A 21,840-nucleotide genomic window follows, 5' to 3' on the forward strand; every position below is an offset into this window, starting at 1 on the left:
AATAATAATAATAATAATAATAATATACAGCCTTCTAGATATTCTTTATAAAGGCCACAATAACATAATTCTAAAATGAGCTCCATGTCTTAAAATAATTAATAATAAAAATAACTAAACAAATACAAGATACAAATATAGTTTAAGTGGTGGAAAGAGCCAGAAAAGATTAGACATGTTTAGGTAAGTTTATATAGGAATTGTGTTTATAAACAGAAATTGGGCAAATAATTGAGAAAACAGCTACGTCAGGATGTAAAGATTCAGATTACTTTATATAACACAATCTCAACTGTATATTAACCCTAACATTACTGATCCAGGCTGCAATGTGTTACTGTAAACCATATTGTCACTCTCTCAGGCTCAGGGTCCGTCAGCAGGAGAGTGGAGCAGCAGCCGGCGTCTGTCCCCGTCCAGCCAGGAGACAGTGTGACTCTGCAGTGTACAATACACACTGAGACCTGTGCAGGAGAGCACAGTGTTCATTGGTTCAGGCATGGCTCAGGAGAAGCCCTTCCAGGACTCATTTACACCCATGGGAACAGGAGTGATCCGTGTGAGAGCAGCTCTGAGCCTGGGCTTCCTGCACAGGGCTGTGTCTATGAGCTCCCCAAGAGGAACCTCCGCTCCTCTGACGCTGGGACTTACTACTGTGCTGTGGCCACATGTGGGCAGATCCTGTTTGGCAACGGGACACGGCTGGACATTGCAGGTAAAAAAATATATATTATGTTAATAATACATGTGCATATCTTGATCAGAGGGGAGATGAAAAACTCTATATTAGTACTAGACGTAAAAATAAATTAACAAATAATAATAAACATAATCTTAATTAGACCTTTCTAACATTCCCTACCTTTACTGTGACTAATAAACGTGAATAAAACCTGTTTCATGTCTGCACTGTGTCAGTCGCTTTGATTAATCTGGGTATAGAAATGAAATCAAACTTTGAACTGCTTCTTTCCAAGACCTGCTTAGCCATCAGACTGTGAACACTGTGCTCATTGCAGGAGGACATCACTCAAACATGGAAACAGGTGATCTGTAACTTGTGTTTCTGTCATTTTCTTAACTATCACAATCTTCTTCTTGGTCAACAACATTTCATGAGGTAAAATTGTTTAGTCAACTATGTCAAATGTGTAGATATGAATATAAATATTGTGTTCATTTGAAATGTGCTCCTCAATGGCAGGCAACAACAGTCCGCCTGACATGCATGTGTGACAGTTTAAGTTCCTGTTCCTTTCATTCGCCGGAGAAGAGGGCCTTAGATAAACCACACTCGCAGTCTGGAGAAATAGTTATGCTGGGAAATAATAATAGATACAGGGTTCAGGGAAATGTTCCTCACTCAGCAAAACCACAACTGTGATACTAAACTGCTGCCAACTTACACTGTGATCGTATAGTGATATTGTGATATATTCAACAGCTCCTTAGAAACAGTTATCCCTCATAAAACAGGGCACAACCTGTATTAACACTAAATAAATACTCCCAAGAGAGCAATTCAGATTGAAATAAATTGTTCCTCCACCCAATACACTTCAGCTGAGCAATGGGAAAAAATGCCCGCTGACGGAGCTGCATGACCTCCACACAGAGAAACGCACAATACACACGTAGAAAATACATGTGCATACCTGGGGAAATGATACTATGTACAGGGTTCAGGGAGACGTTCCTCACCCGGCAAACCACTGCACAAGCAAGCAGAAATGCAGTTAATCGTCTGTCTCTTAAAACAGCTTACACGTGAGTTTTTAAATAGGCCTACACCTCGTGGCTGAAAAATAATAAAACTAAATGAACCTGTTTAATGCGGTATTTTGTGCATCCTACACAGTTACGAAGGTGCACACTGAATTAATACATCAATTGGGGCATTATTGACTCAATCAATCAAGTTTGCATATATTATTAATCAAAATAAGAGCCATCTTACCAGCAGCGAGACTCCATTAAACTGCTGCGGACTCAGCGAAGCAACACAAAATGGATGAATGAAAGGAATGTAACCCTTTAAATGCCAGGTTGCAATTAGTAACTTTTAACCAGTGATTTCAGCATGAATTTAATAGTATAAAAGACAAAATTAACTCCGTTACACATGCTGTTCACAAATTAAATTGGTTCCTTTTGTGCCTACCTGTAAATGATCTGAATCAATACATTTTAGCCGGACACATACATTGAACTGAATGCATTTGTCTCACTCTCTCTCTCTCTCTCTCTCTCTCTCTCACACACTGACTAGGAAGAGTGAACCAATGTTTGTGTAAAGCATTAAGTGTAAGACACAGACTTTGGTAATGTGACCTTATAAACGAGACTGGACAAGTCACACATAAGCACTACTACACACTGTGTAGCTTACTGGTGACGTGTGTGTTAAGTATGTAACTGATGCTTCATTGAGTTCATGCTGACAATAACGGGGCTGCTGTCCTCTGGAGCTGTAGAGCCCTGTGCCCTCAGATCAGTGTGCTGCTATGGCTCTCCATCCTGAGGAGCGCAGGGTGCAGCTCTGAGTGATGATCATTTCCACAGCAGTGACTGCATCGCTGTCTCATCAGGTGACCAGGCGGTGACACTGGAGCCACTGGAGCGGCCCTGTGCCGCCCAGCTGAGTGTGCTGGCGTGGCTCTCCGTGGCGAGGACGGCAGCGCTGCTGCTCTGTGTGGCCCTGCTGGCTGTGATCTACTGCAGAGGACCTGAGCGCTGAGGGCTGATCTGATCTGGGACCCAGAGGAAATACAGGGGCCCCGAACACCAGGGGCCGAGCAGAGCCACTGGACCTGCACATGCACACGCCTCCCTCTTCTGTTACATTGACATATACTGTTCAGACACTTGTCTTTTAAATGTGTATATATTGGGGATGCACCGATACCGATACCAGTATCGGGTATCGGGCCGATAGTGTACTCATGTACTGGTACTCGTACTGATAGAAATTTTCTCATACCACTCACCGTACCACCTCATGGCACTTCATCAGCAATATGCTTATTCAGTTGCAAATTACACACGTCTGGTTCTTTTGAATTAGATTGAATATTCCTCAATGTCTAAATGATCTCGTTGCAAAGCCAGGTCTCTGGATCAATGCCTTGATCAGTCAGCTAACTTTTGTATTAGTGTAAGACACTGTAGATTTGTAAAGCGCGTTTTCTGCATTGAGCCATTTAAAAGCGCTTTCGTGTAATGCTATTTTTATGACTGGTTATTTAAGTTTATATTGTGGTTATACTGTACAAGTCTGCTAAGATATGTGCATACCAATTTATACACCAGTTTACACAGTTTATTTCTAAAAGTTATTTTTTATTATTTTTATTTTTATTGTTTGTGTACAGTAGCCTCTATGCACACATTTTGATTAAGTGAAGAATCGCAGGTGAGAGCTCGTCTCTGTCCTCTGATGGGACAGATGTGTGTCGGTGCAGGACAGACAGGCTGGCCGGTGTGGCGTTTAGACGGCTGTGGCTTCAGCCTCGATACAGGACTGAGGAGCCTCTCGCTTCAGCCAGCTGCCCGGGCACACGGAGTAAACACACTGGCTTACTAATGTAGCACACAGCCCTGCATTGTTTTCTGCATTGATGTGCGCAGCTGTAATAGACAGGCAGATCCATTTCATAGCACTTCACATTGTATTAATTAAAAAGTAAAATATGTATTTCATATTTCGAGTTAATAAAATCTGTATTAATGGTTTTATGTTGTAAATATAACTCATCAATAATTGTGCTATAGCCCTATTTTAAACATCCCCTTCTCCCCGTCTGTCTCTCTCTACTAGTTATTATTATTATTATTATTATTATTATTATTATTATTATTATTATTATTATTATTATTACTCCCTCCTCCCCGTCTCTCTCATGACTAATTGTTATTATTATTATTTAATAATAAATAGTTACAAAATAACAAGTAAAAATAAGTAGAATCAGAAGTAAAAATAAATGCAACATGTACAACAACAAAAAAACTTTAACTGAGTGACCACAAACCACAAATATTCCCCTGCTGTCCTGCACATGATGTATTCATGCTGGTTCATATGGAAGCTCACAGCTGATCACTGAGATGATTCATCAAAAGACCCTGACTCTCACCTTCCCAATAAAGTCTCAGTCCTTAGAGCTGCACTAATGCATGATGACTATTTCAGTCATTGTTACAGCAGGCTTTGTGGTGCAGTAGTGCTGTTAAGTGAGTTATTTAATTGAAATGTGGAGACAGTGCCAGTGTGGAGGCTGTGTTTGTTCATTTTTGGATGTCAGAAAGAGCCTCCTGATATACATTGTATTTAATACTCAGATATTATTTATATTTTATTTTGTATCAACCAGAGTGCATCTGACAAATACAAACTTTCTTCAAATGCATTGCACTTTGATGGTAATTTGCATTTTTATGGGAGAAATACTGCTGTATTAAGTCCTTGGTATCGGTACTCGGTATCGGCAAGTACCCAAATGTAAGCACTCGTACTTGTACTCGGTCTGGAAAAAAGTGGTATCGGTGCATCCCTAGTATATATATATATATACCATATTTCCATAATGAGTAAAGCTGGAGGTATTTTTATTTCAGGTCGAAATGGTTTCCTTTATTGCAGGCTTTGTTTTATACTTTTTACACTTAATAAAATGAACCATTGAAAACAAACTCCTGACACAGTGTGACTGGCACTGCGCTGCCTGTGTGAATGAGGAGATGAGTGCTGGAGTCAGTCCGTCAGTCCTGGGACCCAGGCTGGGTGAGTCACAGTGCTCTGGGCTGAGGAGAAAGGGAGGACGAGCCTTCTTCACCTCTGTGCACAACATGTCCAACCACACAGCCTGCACTCTGCCCTGAAGCCCTGCAGACTCTGCTCCTTCCTCACACCCCGGGCTGTGGCGCTGTGTGGCTCACATCTCCTCACTGCAGAGTCCAGGCCGTACAGTGAGAACGCACTCTGCTCTCATGAGCCGCAGGATTGGTCTCATTGTCATTGCACTGGCATTTTATAAAGTCTGATTCTTCCTTTAATGACATGATACTGAAATGAATAAGAGTGTCATTGTTAGTGCTTTACACTGACGTTAGTCCACTATAGTCAGTGTGTGAGAGAGTGTGTGACACAGACCCAGAGCCGCGTTACTTCCTGTGTCTGTACTGAGAGAGTGAAGGACTTGAGCTGCATGATGTGTGAGCAGCTCCAGTGTAACATTTTCCTTTAACACATTTGAACCTCTTTCTCTTCAAAGACACTCATGTGATGTTTTTAACTGACAGCTGTAGCAACACAGGCCCTCATTTCCTTCATGACATGTTATTAGTGCTGCGTTATTTATTTGTACTGTATTGTTGATGAACATGGACGACAAACCTCAGCAGCAGACTCAGTGCTTCAGGATGACTGTCTTCAGGTCACACAGCGTCACTCTTTATTGTGTTTAAAGGTGCAGGACATTGAATATGAACATATTTGTATTGATAGTTAATATTTATTATAAATAGCACACACAGTGGGGCAGTACTAAGAAGGTGAACAATTGTAAATGTCCACACATGTAGGAACACACTGTGGCCACTTGTTACAAGTTCATTATCATTAAGATATAAAATAGTTAATTGACTGTGTCTGATGCAGGAGCTGGTCTGGCCGGCCTGTCTCACAGTCATTGCAGGGTTTAACCCCGAGGCCGCTCAGTACCATTGCTGAGCTCTGACATCAGCATACAGCACAGTTAGAGATAGAATAACAACAAAACAATCCAGAAAAAATGCATTTCAAAAAAGTTATAAATTGATTTGCACTGTTAAAATACACCTACCATTAAAATTATAGACTGATCATTTCTTTGTCAGTGGGCAAATGTACAAAATCAGCAGGGGATCAAATACCTTTTTCCCTCACTGTATATTTTAAAATTAACTAGTATATTTTTATATTAATAATGTTATTACTATTATTATATACCTAGCTTTATAATTGTTATTTTTTAATTTCTGTTAACGAATTCAAAGGTTGTTCTTACACCTGATGGACGAGTGATCACTGGAAATATTATGGCTATGGATGATGCCCCTTGTCATACTGCCTTAGTACCTTTATTACGTAAATGACAATGCCACTGTTTAAGAAAATATACACTTTTGTAATGCATAAAAAATAAAAAAACAGTTTATTAATAAATACTCTTAAGGCATTTGAGACAGAAAACAGGAGACACTTCTTCACACAGAGAGGTGTCACAATCTGAACAAACTCCCCAGCGATGTGGCTGAAGAGACAATTTGGGAACATTCAAAAACAGACTGGATAGGATCCTTGATCACTTAGTTATTAATGGACATCAAACGAGCACGATGGGGCGAATGGGCTCCTCTCGATTGGACACTGTCTTATGTGCTTATGTTCTTAAGTAATGTTTTTTTGTTTTAATATCCAATTGTGCAAGTAAACTGTTACCTTAAATCTGTTAATTACTTGGAACTGCTTTGATTTTGGATTCTTAAACCAACTGTGAGTAAGTCTGGCTAAAAGTGCGGATTATGTCATCAATGCATCTGTCCACACTCCACCTTGTGGTCAGTGGAAAGATCAAAGGAACATGGCATAGAAATGTTTAATCAGAAAATATACAATGAAAGACAGCCGGAGACAATTGCATATTGAAATGGACCCTGAACAATATGACAATATCAACTGTCAGTTTTCAGCTTGCAGTGACAGAAGCAGCGCAGCATTGACACTGTAGTAGCACAGCTGCGGGGTTTACCTGGTGACTGGTGCGGGTCTTTACTGCATCAGGAGAGGACTGTGGATCTCCTGAGAGGAAGAGGAAGGACAGAGAACAGGTTTCAGGGCTTTTACACATTCATCCCGCTCTGTAATTCCTCTCCAGTCGCCTTTAGTCTCCTCTTCATGTCTGCCTATCATGTCTAACAAAGTGTCATCAGTGGGAATTCTAACAGGATGAACACCAGGCAATTAGAAATGAATGCTCTCTGTATGTAAGGATATGTGGGAGATTGCAGTGAGAAGAACAGAGTGTGTGTATAGTGTTTTTATTCACATTAATATCACTGTGATGATGTCATTAGTGTGTGCTGCCATATGCAGCCAGCTCACCTGTGCAGCGCGTGTTCCTGGTGCAGACGAGGACAGCGATCACCAGCACACACACAGCGTTTGACACCCCCAAGGTCAGGACAAGGGGGTTAAGGCTGGCTTGACCTGCAGTGTAAAATAATAGACCTTTACCAGCATAATTCATATATGAAACCCTTATATTTACAATAGGTTTAGATATAATTATAATGAGGAAATGTTGGGCCAGATTAAATCAAAACTTTAACCCATCCGCTCATAGAAAACTACAGAACTGTACTCAGTGGCTTCATTTTCTGTTAGATGGCACTTTCTTCTAATCAGTAATGTAACCGCTATGATGTACAGGTTTGTAGTTTTCTACTAGCGGGTGGCTCAAAGTTTTGATTTAATCTGGCCCATTGTTTAAAAATGTTTACACTGTAAATCTTAATATCTTGATATGTTATATACTGGATTAATCGTTAGGTTGTTCTCAACAAAACAAGCCTATTTGCAAAGAAATCTGATCAAACACAGTATATGACTGGAAAAAACTGGAATAATGGGGGTGTTCTAAAACTTTTGACCAGTAGTGTGTGTCTAAACAATGCTTATGTGCATTTTTCTTATTACAATCATTACAGTACCAGACTGAAAGACCTGAGGTCTTGTCAAATTTAAATACAATAAATGACATATCAGCTCTGCATAAATATTCAAATGTATATGAATGTGTATATATATATATATTTCTTTGAATGGAATATGTACAATGTTGTTGTATAGATCTGTCTGTCTGTCTCTGTCCGTCTGCACACCCACTTTTCTGGTATCACGTGGAAAATACGTGGAAAAACTCTTCCCTCAAACAATTACTGCCCTCAGTAGTATTTTTAAATGATTACATGTTCATGTCACAAAGTGATCTGTGTGGTGTCTGTGTGACAGAATATTAGCAGCAACTTCTGCACTGCGGGTCCCCTGTAGTTTGCAGACAAAGTATAAGCCACAGATTCAAATGCTCATTTCCAGGCACACCATTGTGACACTAAAGGCCTGGTTTTCCATTGTGCACACATTGCCCACACACATTTACTGTGACATCTGCCATTTGCACACAGTGGAGATATCGGCCTAGAGCAGTGTGTCCCAGTGCTGGAGCTCCTGCACCCTGAATTAATTCACTGAAACCTGAACTGAATTAATAATAATTTGCTTGATTTTTAAAATGGTTTAAATATCAAAAAGTTGGATAATCTGGGTGCCTTACATACTTTTATATTTAACTAGGCATGTCCTATGATTTACAATGATGAATAAGCTCTGATTAGGCTAATTATGACTTCAATTAAAGAACTGAGAGAACAGGAACTAGCAGGACACAGGGTGCCCAGGACCAGGACTCATAACCACTGGCCTACATGTTTCTAATGTTAAGATTGTGTGGCAGGAGAGAGCGCCCTGCCACATTAAGAGCCTGTGTGGAGACTGAACGGACTGACTGTCCAGCATGAGAATGCAGCAAGTTACTGTCCAGCCAATCAGTCAATTATTTCCTGGGCGACACCACCTCCTTTTTACGGAGCCTTGGGTGTCCTGGAAGGGAGAGCATAGTAGGGAGGAGAGGGGCTGTGGAAACACAGGGCAGCTGTAAAGTGTAGAAGCCAGTGAAAATGCTGCCCAGCCTGGCAACTGGATTGTTTAGTCTGTATTTGCTGATTTCTGTTTCAGCCCTTAATTATTATTATTATATCGTAATTATTATTATTTTGTAATACATGCAGGTAACAAAAATGTCCACTATAATTACACTATGGGAGGAACAGAACTAGATGAAGTAACACATGAGAAAGACCTAGAAGTCTATGTGGACTCCTCACTTTCTCCATCCAAGCAATGTGGGGAAGCAATAAAAAAGACAAACAGGATGTTAGGGTATTGAGAACTTGAGAACAAGGGCAGTGATGTTCAGACTGTACAATGCACTAGTTAGAGCTCATCTGGATACTGTGGTCAGTTCTGGGCTCCACACTTCAAGAAAGATATCGCTGCTCTAGAGGCAGTTCAGAGGAGAGCAACCAGACTTATTCCAGGTCTGAAGGGAATGTCCTACTGAGAGACTGAGGACCTGAACCATTTCACCCTGGAACAGAGGAGACTACGTGGGGACTTGATCCAAGTCTTCAAAATCATGAAAGGCATCGACCACATCAAACCAGAGGAGCTTTTCCAGATCAGCAGGGACACACGCACCCGGGGACACAAATGGAAATTGGGCTTCAAGGCATTTGAGACAGAAAACAGGAGACACTTCTTCACACAGAGAGGCGTCACAATCTGAACAAACTTCCCAGTGATGTGACTGAAGAGGCAATTTGGGAACATTCAAAAACAGACTGGATAGGATCCTTGATCACTTAGTTATTAATGGACACCAAACGAGCATGATGGGGCGAATGGGCTCCTCTCAACTGAACACTGTCTTATGTTTGAGAAGCTGAAGTTTACACTTGACATTATTCAGTAAACTGAGTGTCATACATATTTCTTACACCTGCTGCACAAATACACGGTGAGTTAAGCAGATCTTTGTAAACACTGAGTAAACTTAATGTAGGTTACTTGAGTTTACAAAGTTTGCAGGCTTTGTAAACCTTGAATTTCACACAGTGATATAAATATAAATCTCAAAATTGTGTATCGTTTGTAGATTAGCTTTCAGTATAATACTAAACGACTGAATGTGCATTTACCTGCAATGTGCAGCCGTGTCCCGTTGCCAAACAGGATCTGCCCACATGTGGCCACAGCACAGTAGTAAGTCCCAGCGTCAGAGGAGCGGAGGTTCCGCTTGGGGAGCTCATAGACACAGCCCTGTGCAGGAAGCCCAGGCTCAGAGCTGCTCTCACACGGATCACTCCTGTTCCCATGGGTGTAAAAGAGTCCTGGAAGGGCTTCTCCTGAGCCATGCCTGAACCAATGAACACTGTGCTCTCCTGCACAGGTCTCAGTGTGTATTGTACACTGCAGAGTCACACCGTCTCCTGGCTGGACGGGGACAGACGCCGGCTGCTGCTCCACTCTCCTGCTGACGGACCCTGAGCCTGAGAGAGTGACAATATGGTTTACAGTAACACATTGCAGCCTGGATCAGTAATGTAAGGGTTTGTTAAACTACAGTTTATCTAAACATTGTGTTGTTGCATGAAGTAATCTCAATCTCTACATGTTGTTGTAGCTGGATATGTATTTATGCTTCATTTGTAATTACTTTATGATTATTTGTGGTAATACTTTATAATAAGGAACTGATTATTAATGTGTTATTCATTATTTATACATTTTAAATAGATTCATAATAAATACTTTATAAAGTACTAGTAATTAATTATACATTAATTATAACTCATTTATAGCAAAACATGCAATTGTCACAAAGTCGAACAGATTATAAAGAAAACTTCACTACTGCTTTCACACATTCCTAATACATTATTTTACACTTCTTCATTGTAAACAGGGACACTTTTTAGCCAACTGTTTGGCTTTGTGGCTATTGCATACATTGCCATAACTGTGTTATAACTAATTTATAATACTTTTTGGATGCTTTTAAAAGTATCTGTTAATAAAGTATTAAGCATTTATAGACCATGAATAACAGATTAGTAAGTGGTACATTATTATATAGCGATACATGTTGTTAATTATATAATTTGCCCAATATCTGTTTATAAACATAATTGCATTGTTGCTTGACATTTTTTTCATATTTTCTGACTTCATCAGCCCTTTCTGCCACTTAAAACTTTATTGAAAGATTTGATTTAAATATTTCTCTCTTTGATCGGTGAAGACCATGGTTATCTAAGACCTTAAAGATCACAGAGGTCTACTGTGTATTACAGTTGCATTAATGGTTTTAAACCCCTAAACTGCTTCATAGATAAAGATAGGTAAGTGATGACTGGTGGAAAACTGCAGAGAGCCGACTGTGAACCAGATAATTTACTCTGAGACCAGAGACTTGTGTGCAAACAACATGTGTGTTAACTTTGTGTGTTTGTTTCTGTGTGTAAAAGCGCTGTATTAAGGGACCTCTTCCAGAGATCTATAGAGAGTATCGTATAGTGATTTTGTGTTTCCAATAAAATGGGCCTTCCTGTGTTGAGTGGTATTGCAGAGTTTAAAATGATTGTATTGGGAGAATATCTGGACATTCCTGTAATACCTTTCATTGTGATATTGTGAGCGGACGGCCTTTTAGAGACGATGCCGCCCAAATAGCATCATTGTCATTTCATGGAAAACCAGTATCCATTGTAACTTCACATTTAGCATGAGTGGAAATAAAATGTAAGATAGAAACCCCTGATGAGATAATTTCTTCACTCACCTTTCAGTCGTATTGAAGTTCCAGATCCGAATCTCACTGTTGTGTCCCTGATTGCTCCACAGTAGTATCTGGCAACATCTGATGCTTCAATGTTGGAAATCTTGAGATTAAAAGAATCACCTCTTCTATCTATTGCAAAGCGCTTGTTGTTGTAAAACTCAAACTGAAATGAAGCCTCATTATTTTGAAACGATGCTGTAGATATTGAGAGTTTCCCCAATGCTTGCTTGTTCCAGACCAAGAATCAGCTGAGTTACTCTTGGAAATGTTGCAGCTCAGGGTAACTGAACCTCCGAGCTCCACTGTCACCGAGGAAGGGGACTGAGCAAACACCTGACAGAGAAGCAGACCTGGAAAACACAGGGAGGACGACATACATCTGAACATGATCTCATGCTTTCGCAAACACAGCATCTTAAGGATATCAATAAATAAAGCAACCGAAAGAACATGTTGTAAGAAAAGCTAAAGATATACCAGCAATATATGGAAACTAACTTAATCTTGTATATTTATGTATATATTTACCAGAACATCTTCAATTTATTTTAATTTACTTTACATTAAGATAATCTGATTTTTAGTTTTCCAACAGACACATTAAATGTATACTAATGAAAAGTTGTTTCTTGCTATTAAATGCTTTATTGTTTTTGAAATGTGTTGTTTCACTGAGGACTGTCATACAGGTTTGTGAACAACACTAAGACTTACCTGCTTTAGAGCAAACTGAAAGGAGAAATAAGATTATGTTCATTGTACTCTGTTAGAGTTTGTCTTCTCTATTTGTTCTTCTCAATGAAGTGTTCTGTCTGAACTGAAGATTACAAATCTATAGATGAAAGGACTGAGCACATTAGATTAGATACATTTGATTGGCTACTAAGCGGTTCAGTTACAATGCTATATATAGACATCTCAAAGACTATTCGCCTCTTGCAGATAACACGTATAGACTGAGGGGGGGCTTGTGTTCTTATATGATCATAATATCTATCTTTACGATTAATTCAAAATCAGCACAAGTCTGACATATTTCACCCACTAATTCAATTAGACTGCAATGGTGCTAAATGTCTACAGCTTCATACATTCAATTTTGAACTTGCCTGTCTCTCCAGCTTCTGTGTGTCTCGCTTGTTTGCATGAGTAGTCATAATGGTTCTTTATGTCAAAGTGACAGCCGGAAGTCCCTCCCTCCCTACGTACCATAGACCGGAAGGCCCACCTCACATTCCGTGACCCTCCCTGTCAGCCATCTTGGATGGCAGCCATTTGTAAGGTCATAGGTCATCTTGGATGGCGTCCATCTTTGATGGCGGCCATCTTGTAAGGTCATAGGTCATCTTTGATGGCCGCGGCCATCTTGTAAGGTCATAGGTCATCTGGTAAGATGGTAGCCATCTTGCTAGGGTGACATCCATCGTAGTGAGGGTCCGAGGGTACCTCACCCTGCTGGTGTGGAGGTGTAATGTTTAATAACATAAACGGTGTTTTTAAGGTTATATTGTTTTATGATACGGTTTTAGTAAATTAAAAGAGAATAAGAAAATATTTTTTATATTTTATTTTAGGTTATAATGTTTAATTCGTTTTAGTAAATAAAAAAATAAAAGTTTTATATATATTAGGTTATATTGTATACATTTGAGAAAACTACAAGTTATAAATACACATATATATTTTATTTTAGATTATAATGTTTGATTATACTGTTTTAGTACATTAAAAAAAATAAGAAAAATATACATTTTATATATATTTAAGGTTATATTGTTTTATGATACTGTTTTAGTAAATTAAAAAAGAAAAATGAATATTTACCCAGAGTGGGATTTGAACCCACATGGACATACGTCCATGTGTTTTTAGTTTATATGTTTTATGATTAAGGCTTAGGATGATACTGTGCTGGCAAAATAAAAAGGTAAGAAAAAATCAATTAAGAAATGTATAGACTTACATATATTGCATGTCATTACATACATATTTAAGCAAACACAGATAAACACACATGCCTATATCTCTTTAGTTTATATTTATCAAAAGACACTAAAGTCAAATACACCACTTTTCTTAGAGAACAACAGTGAAATGTATAGAATTATATCTGTACATTTTGACCAGCCCTGTACTTTGTTACATTATGTTATATTTGTTACATTAGTGAATGCTCAAACATAGCCTTAACATGTATCATATTTAAGAATATACTGCATTTAATTTCATTACACACACACACACACACACACACATATATATATATATATATATATAATACAAATATTTTGTTTTATTTATCAATAGACACTAAAGACTAGTGAAGCACAGATAGAGACACAGTGAAGCACTATTTGTGAGTACTCATATGTATAAAATTATATATATGTATATATAATATCATTTGTTTGTGCTCAAATGTATAGAATTAATAAAATACACAAACACACACACACACACAATGGTGACTTTTATTGTGACAAACAAGCATTTTACAACATGGAACATAGTCAGAAGTAGAAAAAGATACTCCAAAAAATGTTGTACAGATACTTGTAATTAATTTCTGGTTCACAACACCAACATTGGACAGAAAGAAACACTGACCTGTACGGAGTAATGTCATTCCATAACATTTCCAGCCTATTCCATATATATTCTATTAAGTCTTTCACTGTTGGCTCCTTTTTCAAAGTTATACCTGATTCTGGCAACAAAGTATATCAGGTATCAATTGTAAATAAAGTGAGAAACACTTAAGTTTCTATTCCTTTGGAAATACCTTATTTTTCAAACCTACAAATACATGGTGACAACTGCAACCATGAAACACATACAAAACATAGAAATAGGGACCACAAAGCAAGGATATAATAAGCACAAATGGTATTTACTGCAAATTTTAAGTTTTGTAAAATTATTTATATAACTTCTAGGAGTAATCTACATAGTGAATATGCAATCAGTCTTCAGGAAACACACACAGCAGACTGAAATAAGCACAATGTCATATTTAGACGACCCAAAACTGCATTCTACTAAACCCTGAAACTCTGAAAAATCACTACAAACTCTATGTTTTGTAAAATGGCTTATTTCACAGACACAGAACCAAATAGGCTCACCCTCAACATAGTACAAAGTATGATGTAAACGTACAGGTTTACCTGTAGCACAGGGGTATTATTAATCTATTCATGCAACTTTTAGACACTTGTCTAATACAGAACCAACAACGGCATTGAGAGCGGGTAGCAGGGCTTAGACAATGCTATGCGCTGGGATTTAAAATGACTCTGTAGGTCAGGGCTTCAAAACCTTACCCCATTTTAACATTGTCCAATTAGCCTCCAACCCCTAAAATGCTAAGACATGTTTTTTGTATCATTTGTATTACTGTTGTATTACTATGTACATTAATGTAGTTTATACTTTTTATTTAATTTGACATAATTATCATATTTTTAAGTACAAATTAATAAATACAAATAACAAATACTATTTAATAATAGTAACAATAATGCAAAAAGGTATTAAGCAATCATATTTTTACTTACAAAATTATATATATAAAATAACAGTATACTAATTGAATAATAATAATAATAATAATAATAATAATAATAATAATAATAATAATAATAATAATAATAATAATAATAATAATTTTAAACATATTAAACAAAACTCACCCTGACTTTGTCACAACCGCAGGATGGGGAACCTCTGCTGTAGACCCTCATCCACTCTGTCAACAGTTTTTAGGTGACTTGTAACACAAGGGCAGAAACATGAAAACTCAGTCTTGGTGGGGTGTTTCTGTCCAGTGGTCTGATCTGATACAACTTTCTACTACATTTCATATTCTATTAAAATAGAACACATGAGTAGTTCATAAAAAAGTGTTAAATCTGCTCCTCTTATGAGTGTCTCTACAGCCCCTCATTGCTCCCTTGCATTACAGAGCATGACACGTGCTCTTCACATTGAAATTCACATTCATGTTGATGTAGGACTCGTCAACACAAAACTGTATAAAAATACATGAAATACGTAAACAATACAAACATTAAGAAAAGAATGCACTTTCAATCTGACATTTCACAGTATAGAAATTAAATAAGTTTGAATTACCTCATGGCTTTCCTCAGGCTCGGAGCCAGGCCCGGTCTTGGCATCAGCGTCAGAAGCTGAGCGCTCTGTGTAAGATTCAGAGTATAGTTCAGCTGTGAGCGGTGAAGAGGGGAAAGGGAGATGCTGAGCAGGCAGGGTGTCTGTGAGACAGGTCTCTGTCCTGCTTGTCCTGCAGAGCCTCTCTTATCTGAAATGGCACTGGACACACCCAAAGCAGCAATGCCCCCAGACAGCAGCTCCTTAAGAGAGGACACTGTCAAATTTAACATTCAATAAAAGTCCACTGTTTTGACCATTTTCAGTTGAATTAATCCTCAGCATCAAATGCATTGAGACCGTACACAGTTCCAGATGCCTTGTACTTTAAGATATGTTATATATTTAGGCTACCCTGTTATTGCTTGAATAAAATGTTATTTCATGAGAGCAGTAAGAAAAAGGGGGAACAAGGATATATAATTTAATGAATCATTTTAAGCACTCTTGCTATTAGAAATAACTAAGATGAAGGCCTAAACTGGCTATCTACTGTTTAAAAAGTGAAATGGTTTTCTGTGAGTGTGCTAAAGAACTTCTCATTTCTGTCATTACAGTGAAAAAACTGGAATACGTAGTATATACCTAACAGTTGCTTAGATTTAAATGCTTTTCTTTATGAAATGTAAGATGAGTGCTCAGAACAATTAGACATCTATATTTCTACCCGGGCTTGATTATGTTGACAGTTTATGACTGTGCTTTGCCATTAATTCAGATTTCACCTTGTTCTCTATGGGTTGGTTTCAGAGCATGATTAGCACTAGTTTAAGTACATTACTTAGAATATGGCACTCACCATTGTTTGGTATACAAAATGATTTAGCCTGAAGGACAATAAACCATTGGTATATAGTACTATACTAGGTTAGCAAAAGTAATTTACCCATGCACATACACAACTAACAGTCTGAATTAAACCTTCTTGGCTCTGTCTTACATGTACCAACTTTTAAAATCTCAATTTGACTTACTAGTAAAAGTTACAAAGTGAGAGGGATTTAACCAAAGAACTGTCTATTTTTTTAATTAAACCTTAATCATTTTTGCCATTATCAATATGTTGAATACCTAAAATGTGCACATAACAGAAATATTTACACAGGCATGTGTTTCCTTATGAGACTAGTGAAGGCTTAAAAGTGATAATAATAAAAAGAAAGAAATGTGTCAATATTGGTCTCTTAAAGGGAACTATAGAGAAACAACTCATTTGTGCTATTAAAATAAGTAAACTGAATATGGCACAAAAAGACTGTGCGGCAATAATTTAAACTGCTCTGTAGTAAAAGCCATGAAACCGGGTCTGATTACATATTCCTTCTTTTATTGTTATTCTTAGTTATTCTCTGGATTAGTGTCCTGGAGAAGGACAGCACATACTTATCAGATTGGGTGGGAAACGGCAGAGCCCTGAAGGTGGTTATCAGTAGCAAGCGATGGCTAGGTTCTAGATAAGGCCCTACAACCAGGCCTGGCCATAACACCCCAACGACAGAGCCAGAGAACTCGTGTTTATGTAGCCGGCCTACGAACCCAGTACTCAGAGTGTTTTTTTAAATTATTTAAAACCGTCCTATACTTTCTCACTCTATATTGATACATGTACATTAAGTAAAAAAAATAAACACACTTTGATGTTGTGGTATTGCATGAGCATTTCACTTATTTTCTACGGATTCTATCTGCTTAGACATGTTCAGTCCTGATCATTTAGACAATCTCATTCTTAAACATGAACTATTTATCTAAATTGTGTATATATGGATTACCTTTAAATATATGTATATCTTACTGTCTGTCTGTCTAAATGGAATGAGTATTTTGTACGTTATTATTTTACCATGCTACACTTACTATGCTCTCTTGTAATCTTTGTCTGTATTGCAGTTTGGGGTGTACAGTATTTCACCCTATTCAAACAAAACAGTTATTCAGTTATGAAATCTTCAGATGACCATGTTTTGTTCTAAAACAATGTAAACAAGTTGAAATATTTTTTAAAAACATGTCAAGGTAAACATGTTTGTACTGGTTTATCCACAGAGAGATATATGACTGGCACAGGTATTCTTCTAGCACATGTACACCTAACAAAGAACCATAACAGGGCATGATGATAAAACATGACATACATAGAATGTTAAGTGATATAACACCACGGTTTTGTGTAAAAACAATGAATGGTCATGTCAGCACCTAAGACTTTTGAAGTAGGAGGGGAGGCCTTTGTGTGATAATCGTAGTGAAGAAACTGAAACTTTGAAGGCAACTATTCCTGTCTCTGTGAAGAGTAATATGTCTGGGCAGCCTCGTTCCTCTGTATGTCTGGCTTCCTGTAGGAGATTTCAGACCAAAGCTGCTACACTGTTTTCTCACTCTTAAGCTGCAAACTGCTGCTCTGGCTGCTTCTCAAAGCTTTTGCAAATGCACTAAATCATTGTGGGTCTAAACTTCATCCTGTGTCTACAAGCTAGAAATGCTCTTGATCCCTTCATGTGAATGGAAACTATTAACTCCATTATAGAACAAATAACATATCAAAGGTAATATTTGGTCATAAAGTCATGGCCTTATATGGGGTAAACCATGAAATATTGTACTAACTAAAGTATCGTGGGTTTCTAAAATTCATGAAATTATACTATATATTAAACACCGTGACAATTGGGAACTATTACAATATGTCAATAGCTTTAATGTAATTATACATATTGTCATACATGAGCTGATGTCCTTAATAATAATAATAAAGTCAAGAAACAACATAATGAATGAAAGAACCCAAGACACACAATAACCTATTAAACCTTTTTACATCCACAGAAGGTGACTAGTCAGCTTTTCTCATGAATGTTTTAAAATCAGGATTTCGTATAGCTGTAATGTTGTTCTCTACTTGTTAGTACATTTGTTCTAATCATTAATAGCCTTGAAGCATTCCTAGTGTGAAATACATATAGGCACTAAACTATCTCAGTCAAGTGAAAATAGGTACACTATGTATATAGGGATATATATTTTTTCATTGTGTGTGTTGGGTTCTTTCATTCATTATGTTGTTATGATAATTATGTCAAATTAAATAAAAAGTATAAACTACATTAATGTACATAGTAATACAACAGTAATACAAATGATACAAAAAACATGTCTTAGCATTTTAGGGGTTGGAGGCTAATTGGACAATGTTAAAATGGGGTAAGGTTTTGAAGCCCTGACCTACAGAGTCATTTTAAATCCCAGCGCATAGCATTGTCTAAGCCCTGCTACCCGCTCTCAATGCCGTTGTTGGTTCTGTATTAGACAAGTGTCTAAAAGTTGCATGAATAGATTAATAATACCCCTGTGCTACAGGTAAACCTGTACGTTTACATCATACTTTGTACTATGTTGAGGGTGAGCCTATTTGGTTCTGTGTCTGTGAAATAAGCCATTTTACAAAACATAGAGTTTGTAGTGATTTTTCAGAGTTTCAGGGTTTAGTAGAATGCAGTTTTGGGTCGTCTAAATATGACATTGTGCTTATTTCAGTCTGCTGTGTGTGTTTCCTGAAGACTGATTGCATATTCACTATGTAGATTACTCCTAGAAGTTATATAAATAATTTTACAAAACTTAAAATTTGCAGTAAATACCATTTGTGCTTATTATATCCTTGCTTTGTGGTCCCTATTTCTATGTTTTGTATGTGTTTCATGGTTGCAGTTGTCACCATGTATTTGTAGGTTTGAAAAATAAGGTATTTCCAAAGGAATAGAAACTTAAGTGTTTCTCACTTTATTTACAATTGATACCTGATATACTTTGTTGCCAGAATCAGGTATAACTTTGAAAAAGGAGCCAACAGTGAAAGACTTAATAGAATATATATGGAATAGGCTGGAAATGTTATGGAATGACATTACTCCGTACAGGTCAGTGTTTCTTTCTGTCCAATGTTGGTGTTGTGAACCAGAAATTAATTACAAGTATCTGTACAACATTTTTTGGAGTATCTTTTTCTACTTCTGACTATGTTCCATGTTGTAAAATGCTTGTTTGTCACAATAAAAGTCACCATTGTGTGTGTGTGTGTGTTTGTGTATTTTATTAATTCTATACATTTGAGCACAAACAAATGATATTATATATACATATATATAATTTTATACATATGAGTACTCACAAATAGTGCTTCACTGTGTCTCTATCTGTGCTTCACTAGTCTTTAGTGTCTATTGATAAATAAAACAAAATATTTGTATTATATATATATATATATATATGTGTGTGTGTGTGTGTGTGTGTGTAATGAAATTAAATGCAGTATATTCTTAAATATGATACATGTTAAGGCTATGTTTGAGCATTCACTAATGTAACAAATATAACATAATGTAACAAAGTACAGGGCTGGTCAAAATGTACAGATATAATTCTATACATTTCACTGTTGTTCTCTAAGAAAAGTGGTGTATTTGACTTTAGTGTCTTTTGATAAATATAAACTAAAGAGATATAGGCATGTGTGTTTATCTGTGTTTGCTTAAATATGTATGTAATGACATGCAATATATGTAAGTCTATACATTTCTTAATTGATTTTTTCTTACCTTTTTATTTTGCCAGCACAGTATCATCCTAAGCCTTAATCATAAAACATATAAACTAAAAACACATGGACGTATGTCCATGTGGGTTCAAATCCCACTCTGGGTAAATATTCATTTTTCTTTTTTAATTTACTAAAACAGTATCATAAAACAATATAACCTTAAATATATATAAAATGTATATTTTTCTTATTTTTTTTAATGTACTAAAACAGTATAATCAAACATTATAATCTAAAATAAAATATATATGTGTATTTATAACTTGTAGTTTTCTCAAATGTATACAATATAACCTAATATATATAAAACTTTTATTTTTTTATTTACTAAAACGAATTAAACATTATAACCTAAAATAAAATATAAAAAATATTTTCTTATTCTCTTTTAATTTACTAAAACCGTATCATAAAACAATATAACCTTAAAAACACCGTTTATGTTATTAAACATTACACCTCCACACCAGCAGGGTGAGGTACCCTCGGACCCTCACCACGATGGATGTCACCCTAGCAAGATGGCTACCATCTTACCAGAGGACCTATGACCTTACAAGATGGCCGCCATCCAAGATGGACGCCATCCAAGATGACCTATGACCTTACAAATATCATAAAACAATATAACCTTAAAAACACTGTTTATGTTATTGAACATTACACCTCCACACCAGCAGGGTGAGGTACCCTCGGACCCTCACCACGATGGTTGTCACCCTAGCAAGATGGCTACCATCTTACCAGATGACCTATGACCTTACAAATGGCCGCCATCCAAGATGGTTGCCATCTTACCAGATGACCTATGACCTTACAAGATGGCCGCCATCCAAGATGGACGCCATCCAAGATGACCTATGACCTTACAAATGGCTGCCATCCAAGATGGCTGACAGGGAGGGTCACGGAATGTGAGGTGGGCCTTCTGGTCTATGGTACGTAGGGAGGGCGAGACTTCCGGCTGTCACTTTGACATAAAGAACCATTATGACTACTTGCATGAACCCCAGTAAGGAGATGTTTCCTGCTAGGTCTTAGTTTTGGTGCATGTAGAGGCTGTGAGTCTGTCTTCATGGGCTGAGATATTGTATGAGCGCTCTTTGTGTTGTATCTTGTCCACCGATGTCCTTTTTCACAAACTGCTTGTCCGTTCTTGACTCCAGACTGTGACACCTGTGTTTCACTTATTTCTACAACATATAGGTCTGAGGTTTAGCTTAGAGTCAGGGTCGGTGCTCACCTCTGGGTTAGGGTTTATACATGTGCCCAACCAAGGATGCTGGACTCCAAGTGTTATTTTGGATCAAAACAGTTGCCTAATGGTGTTAATTATAGCATAAGGTGACATTAACATCACACTGATAAAGAATTACATGAGAACAAAAGCCTCCCTTCTCAGCCTACATGTTATCTGCAAGAGGTGCATAGTCTTTGAGATGGCATTATGGCTCGGCTCAATAAATATCAAGGGGATATTATGGACACTTTTTCATAAAGATAGATGAGATTGGTGGCTCAATATGTTACTGAACAGCCTGCTTGATTTGGCGGTGTTGTGCTGTTTATCAT

At 37.3% G+C, this 21,840-nt stretch overlaps 1 protein-coding gene across 1 annotated transcript in view; it reads right to left on the reverse strand.

The window, feature by feature from the left end:
- Positions 1–6,811: 6,811 nt before the first annotated feature.
- Positions 6,812–21,840, reverse strand: part of LOC136751681 (signal-regulatory protein beta-2-like) — a 31,912-nt gene continuing 16,883 nt past the window's right edge. The window contains exon 8 of the mRNA XM_066707473.1: positions 6,812–6,841. Within this exon, the coding sequence (XP_066563570.1) occupies positions 6,812–6,841 (30 nt within the window). The remainder of the gene's footprint in view (positions 6,842–21,840) is intronic.

Source organism: Amia ocellicauda, chromosome 6 (genome assembly GCF_036373705.1).
Source record: "Amia ocellicauda isolate fAmiCal2 chromosome 6, fAmiCal2.hap1, whole genome shotgun sequence".
Taxonomy (NCBI): domain Eukaryota; kingdom Metazoa; phylum Chordata; class Actinopteri; order Amiiformes; family Amiidae; genus Amia; species Amia ocellicauda.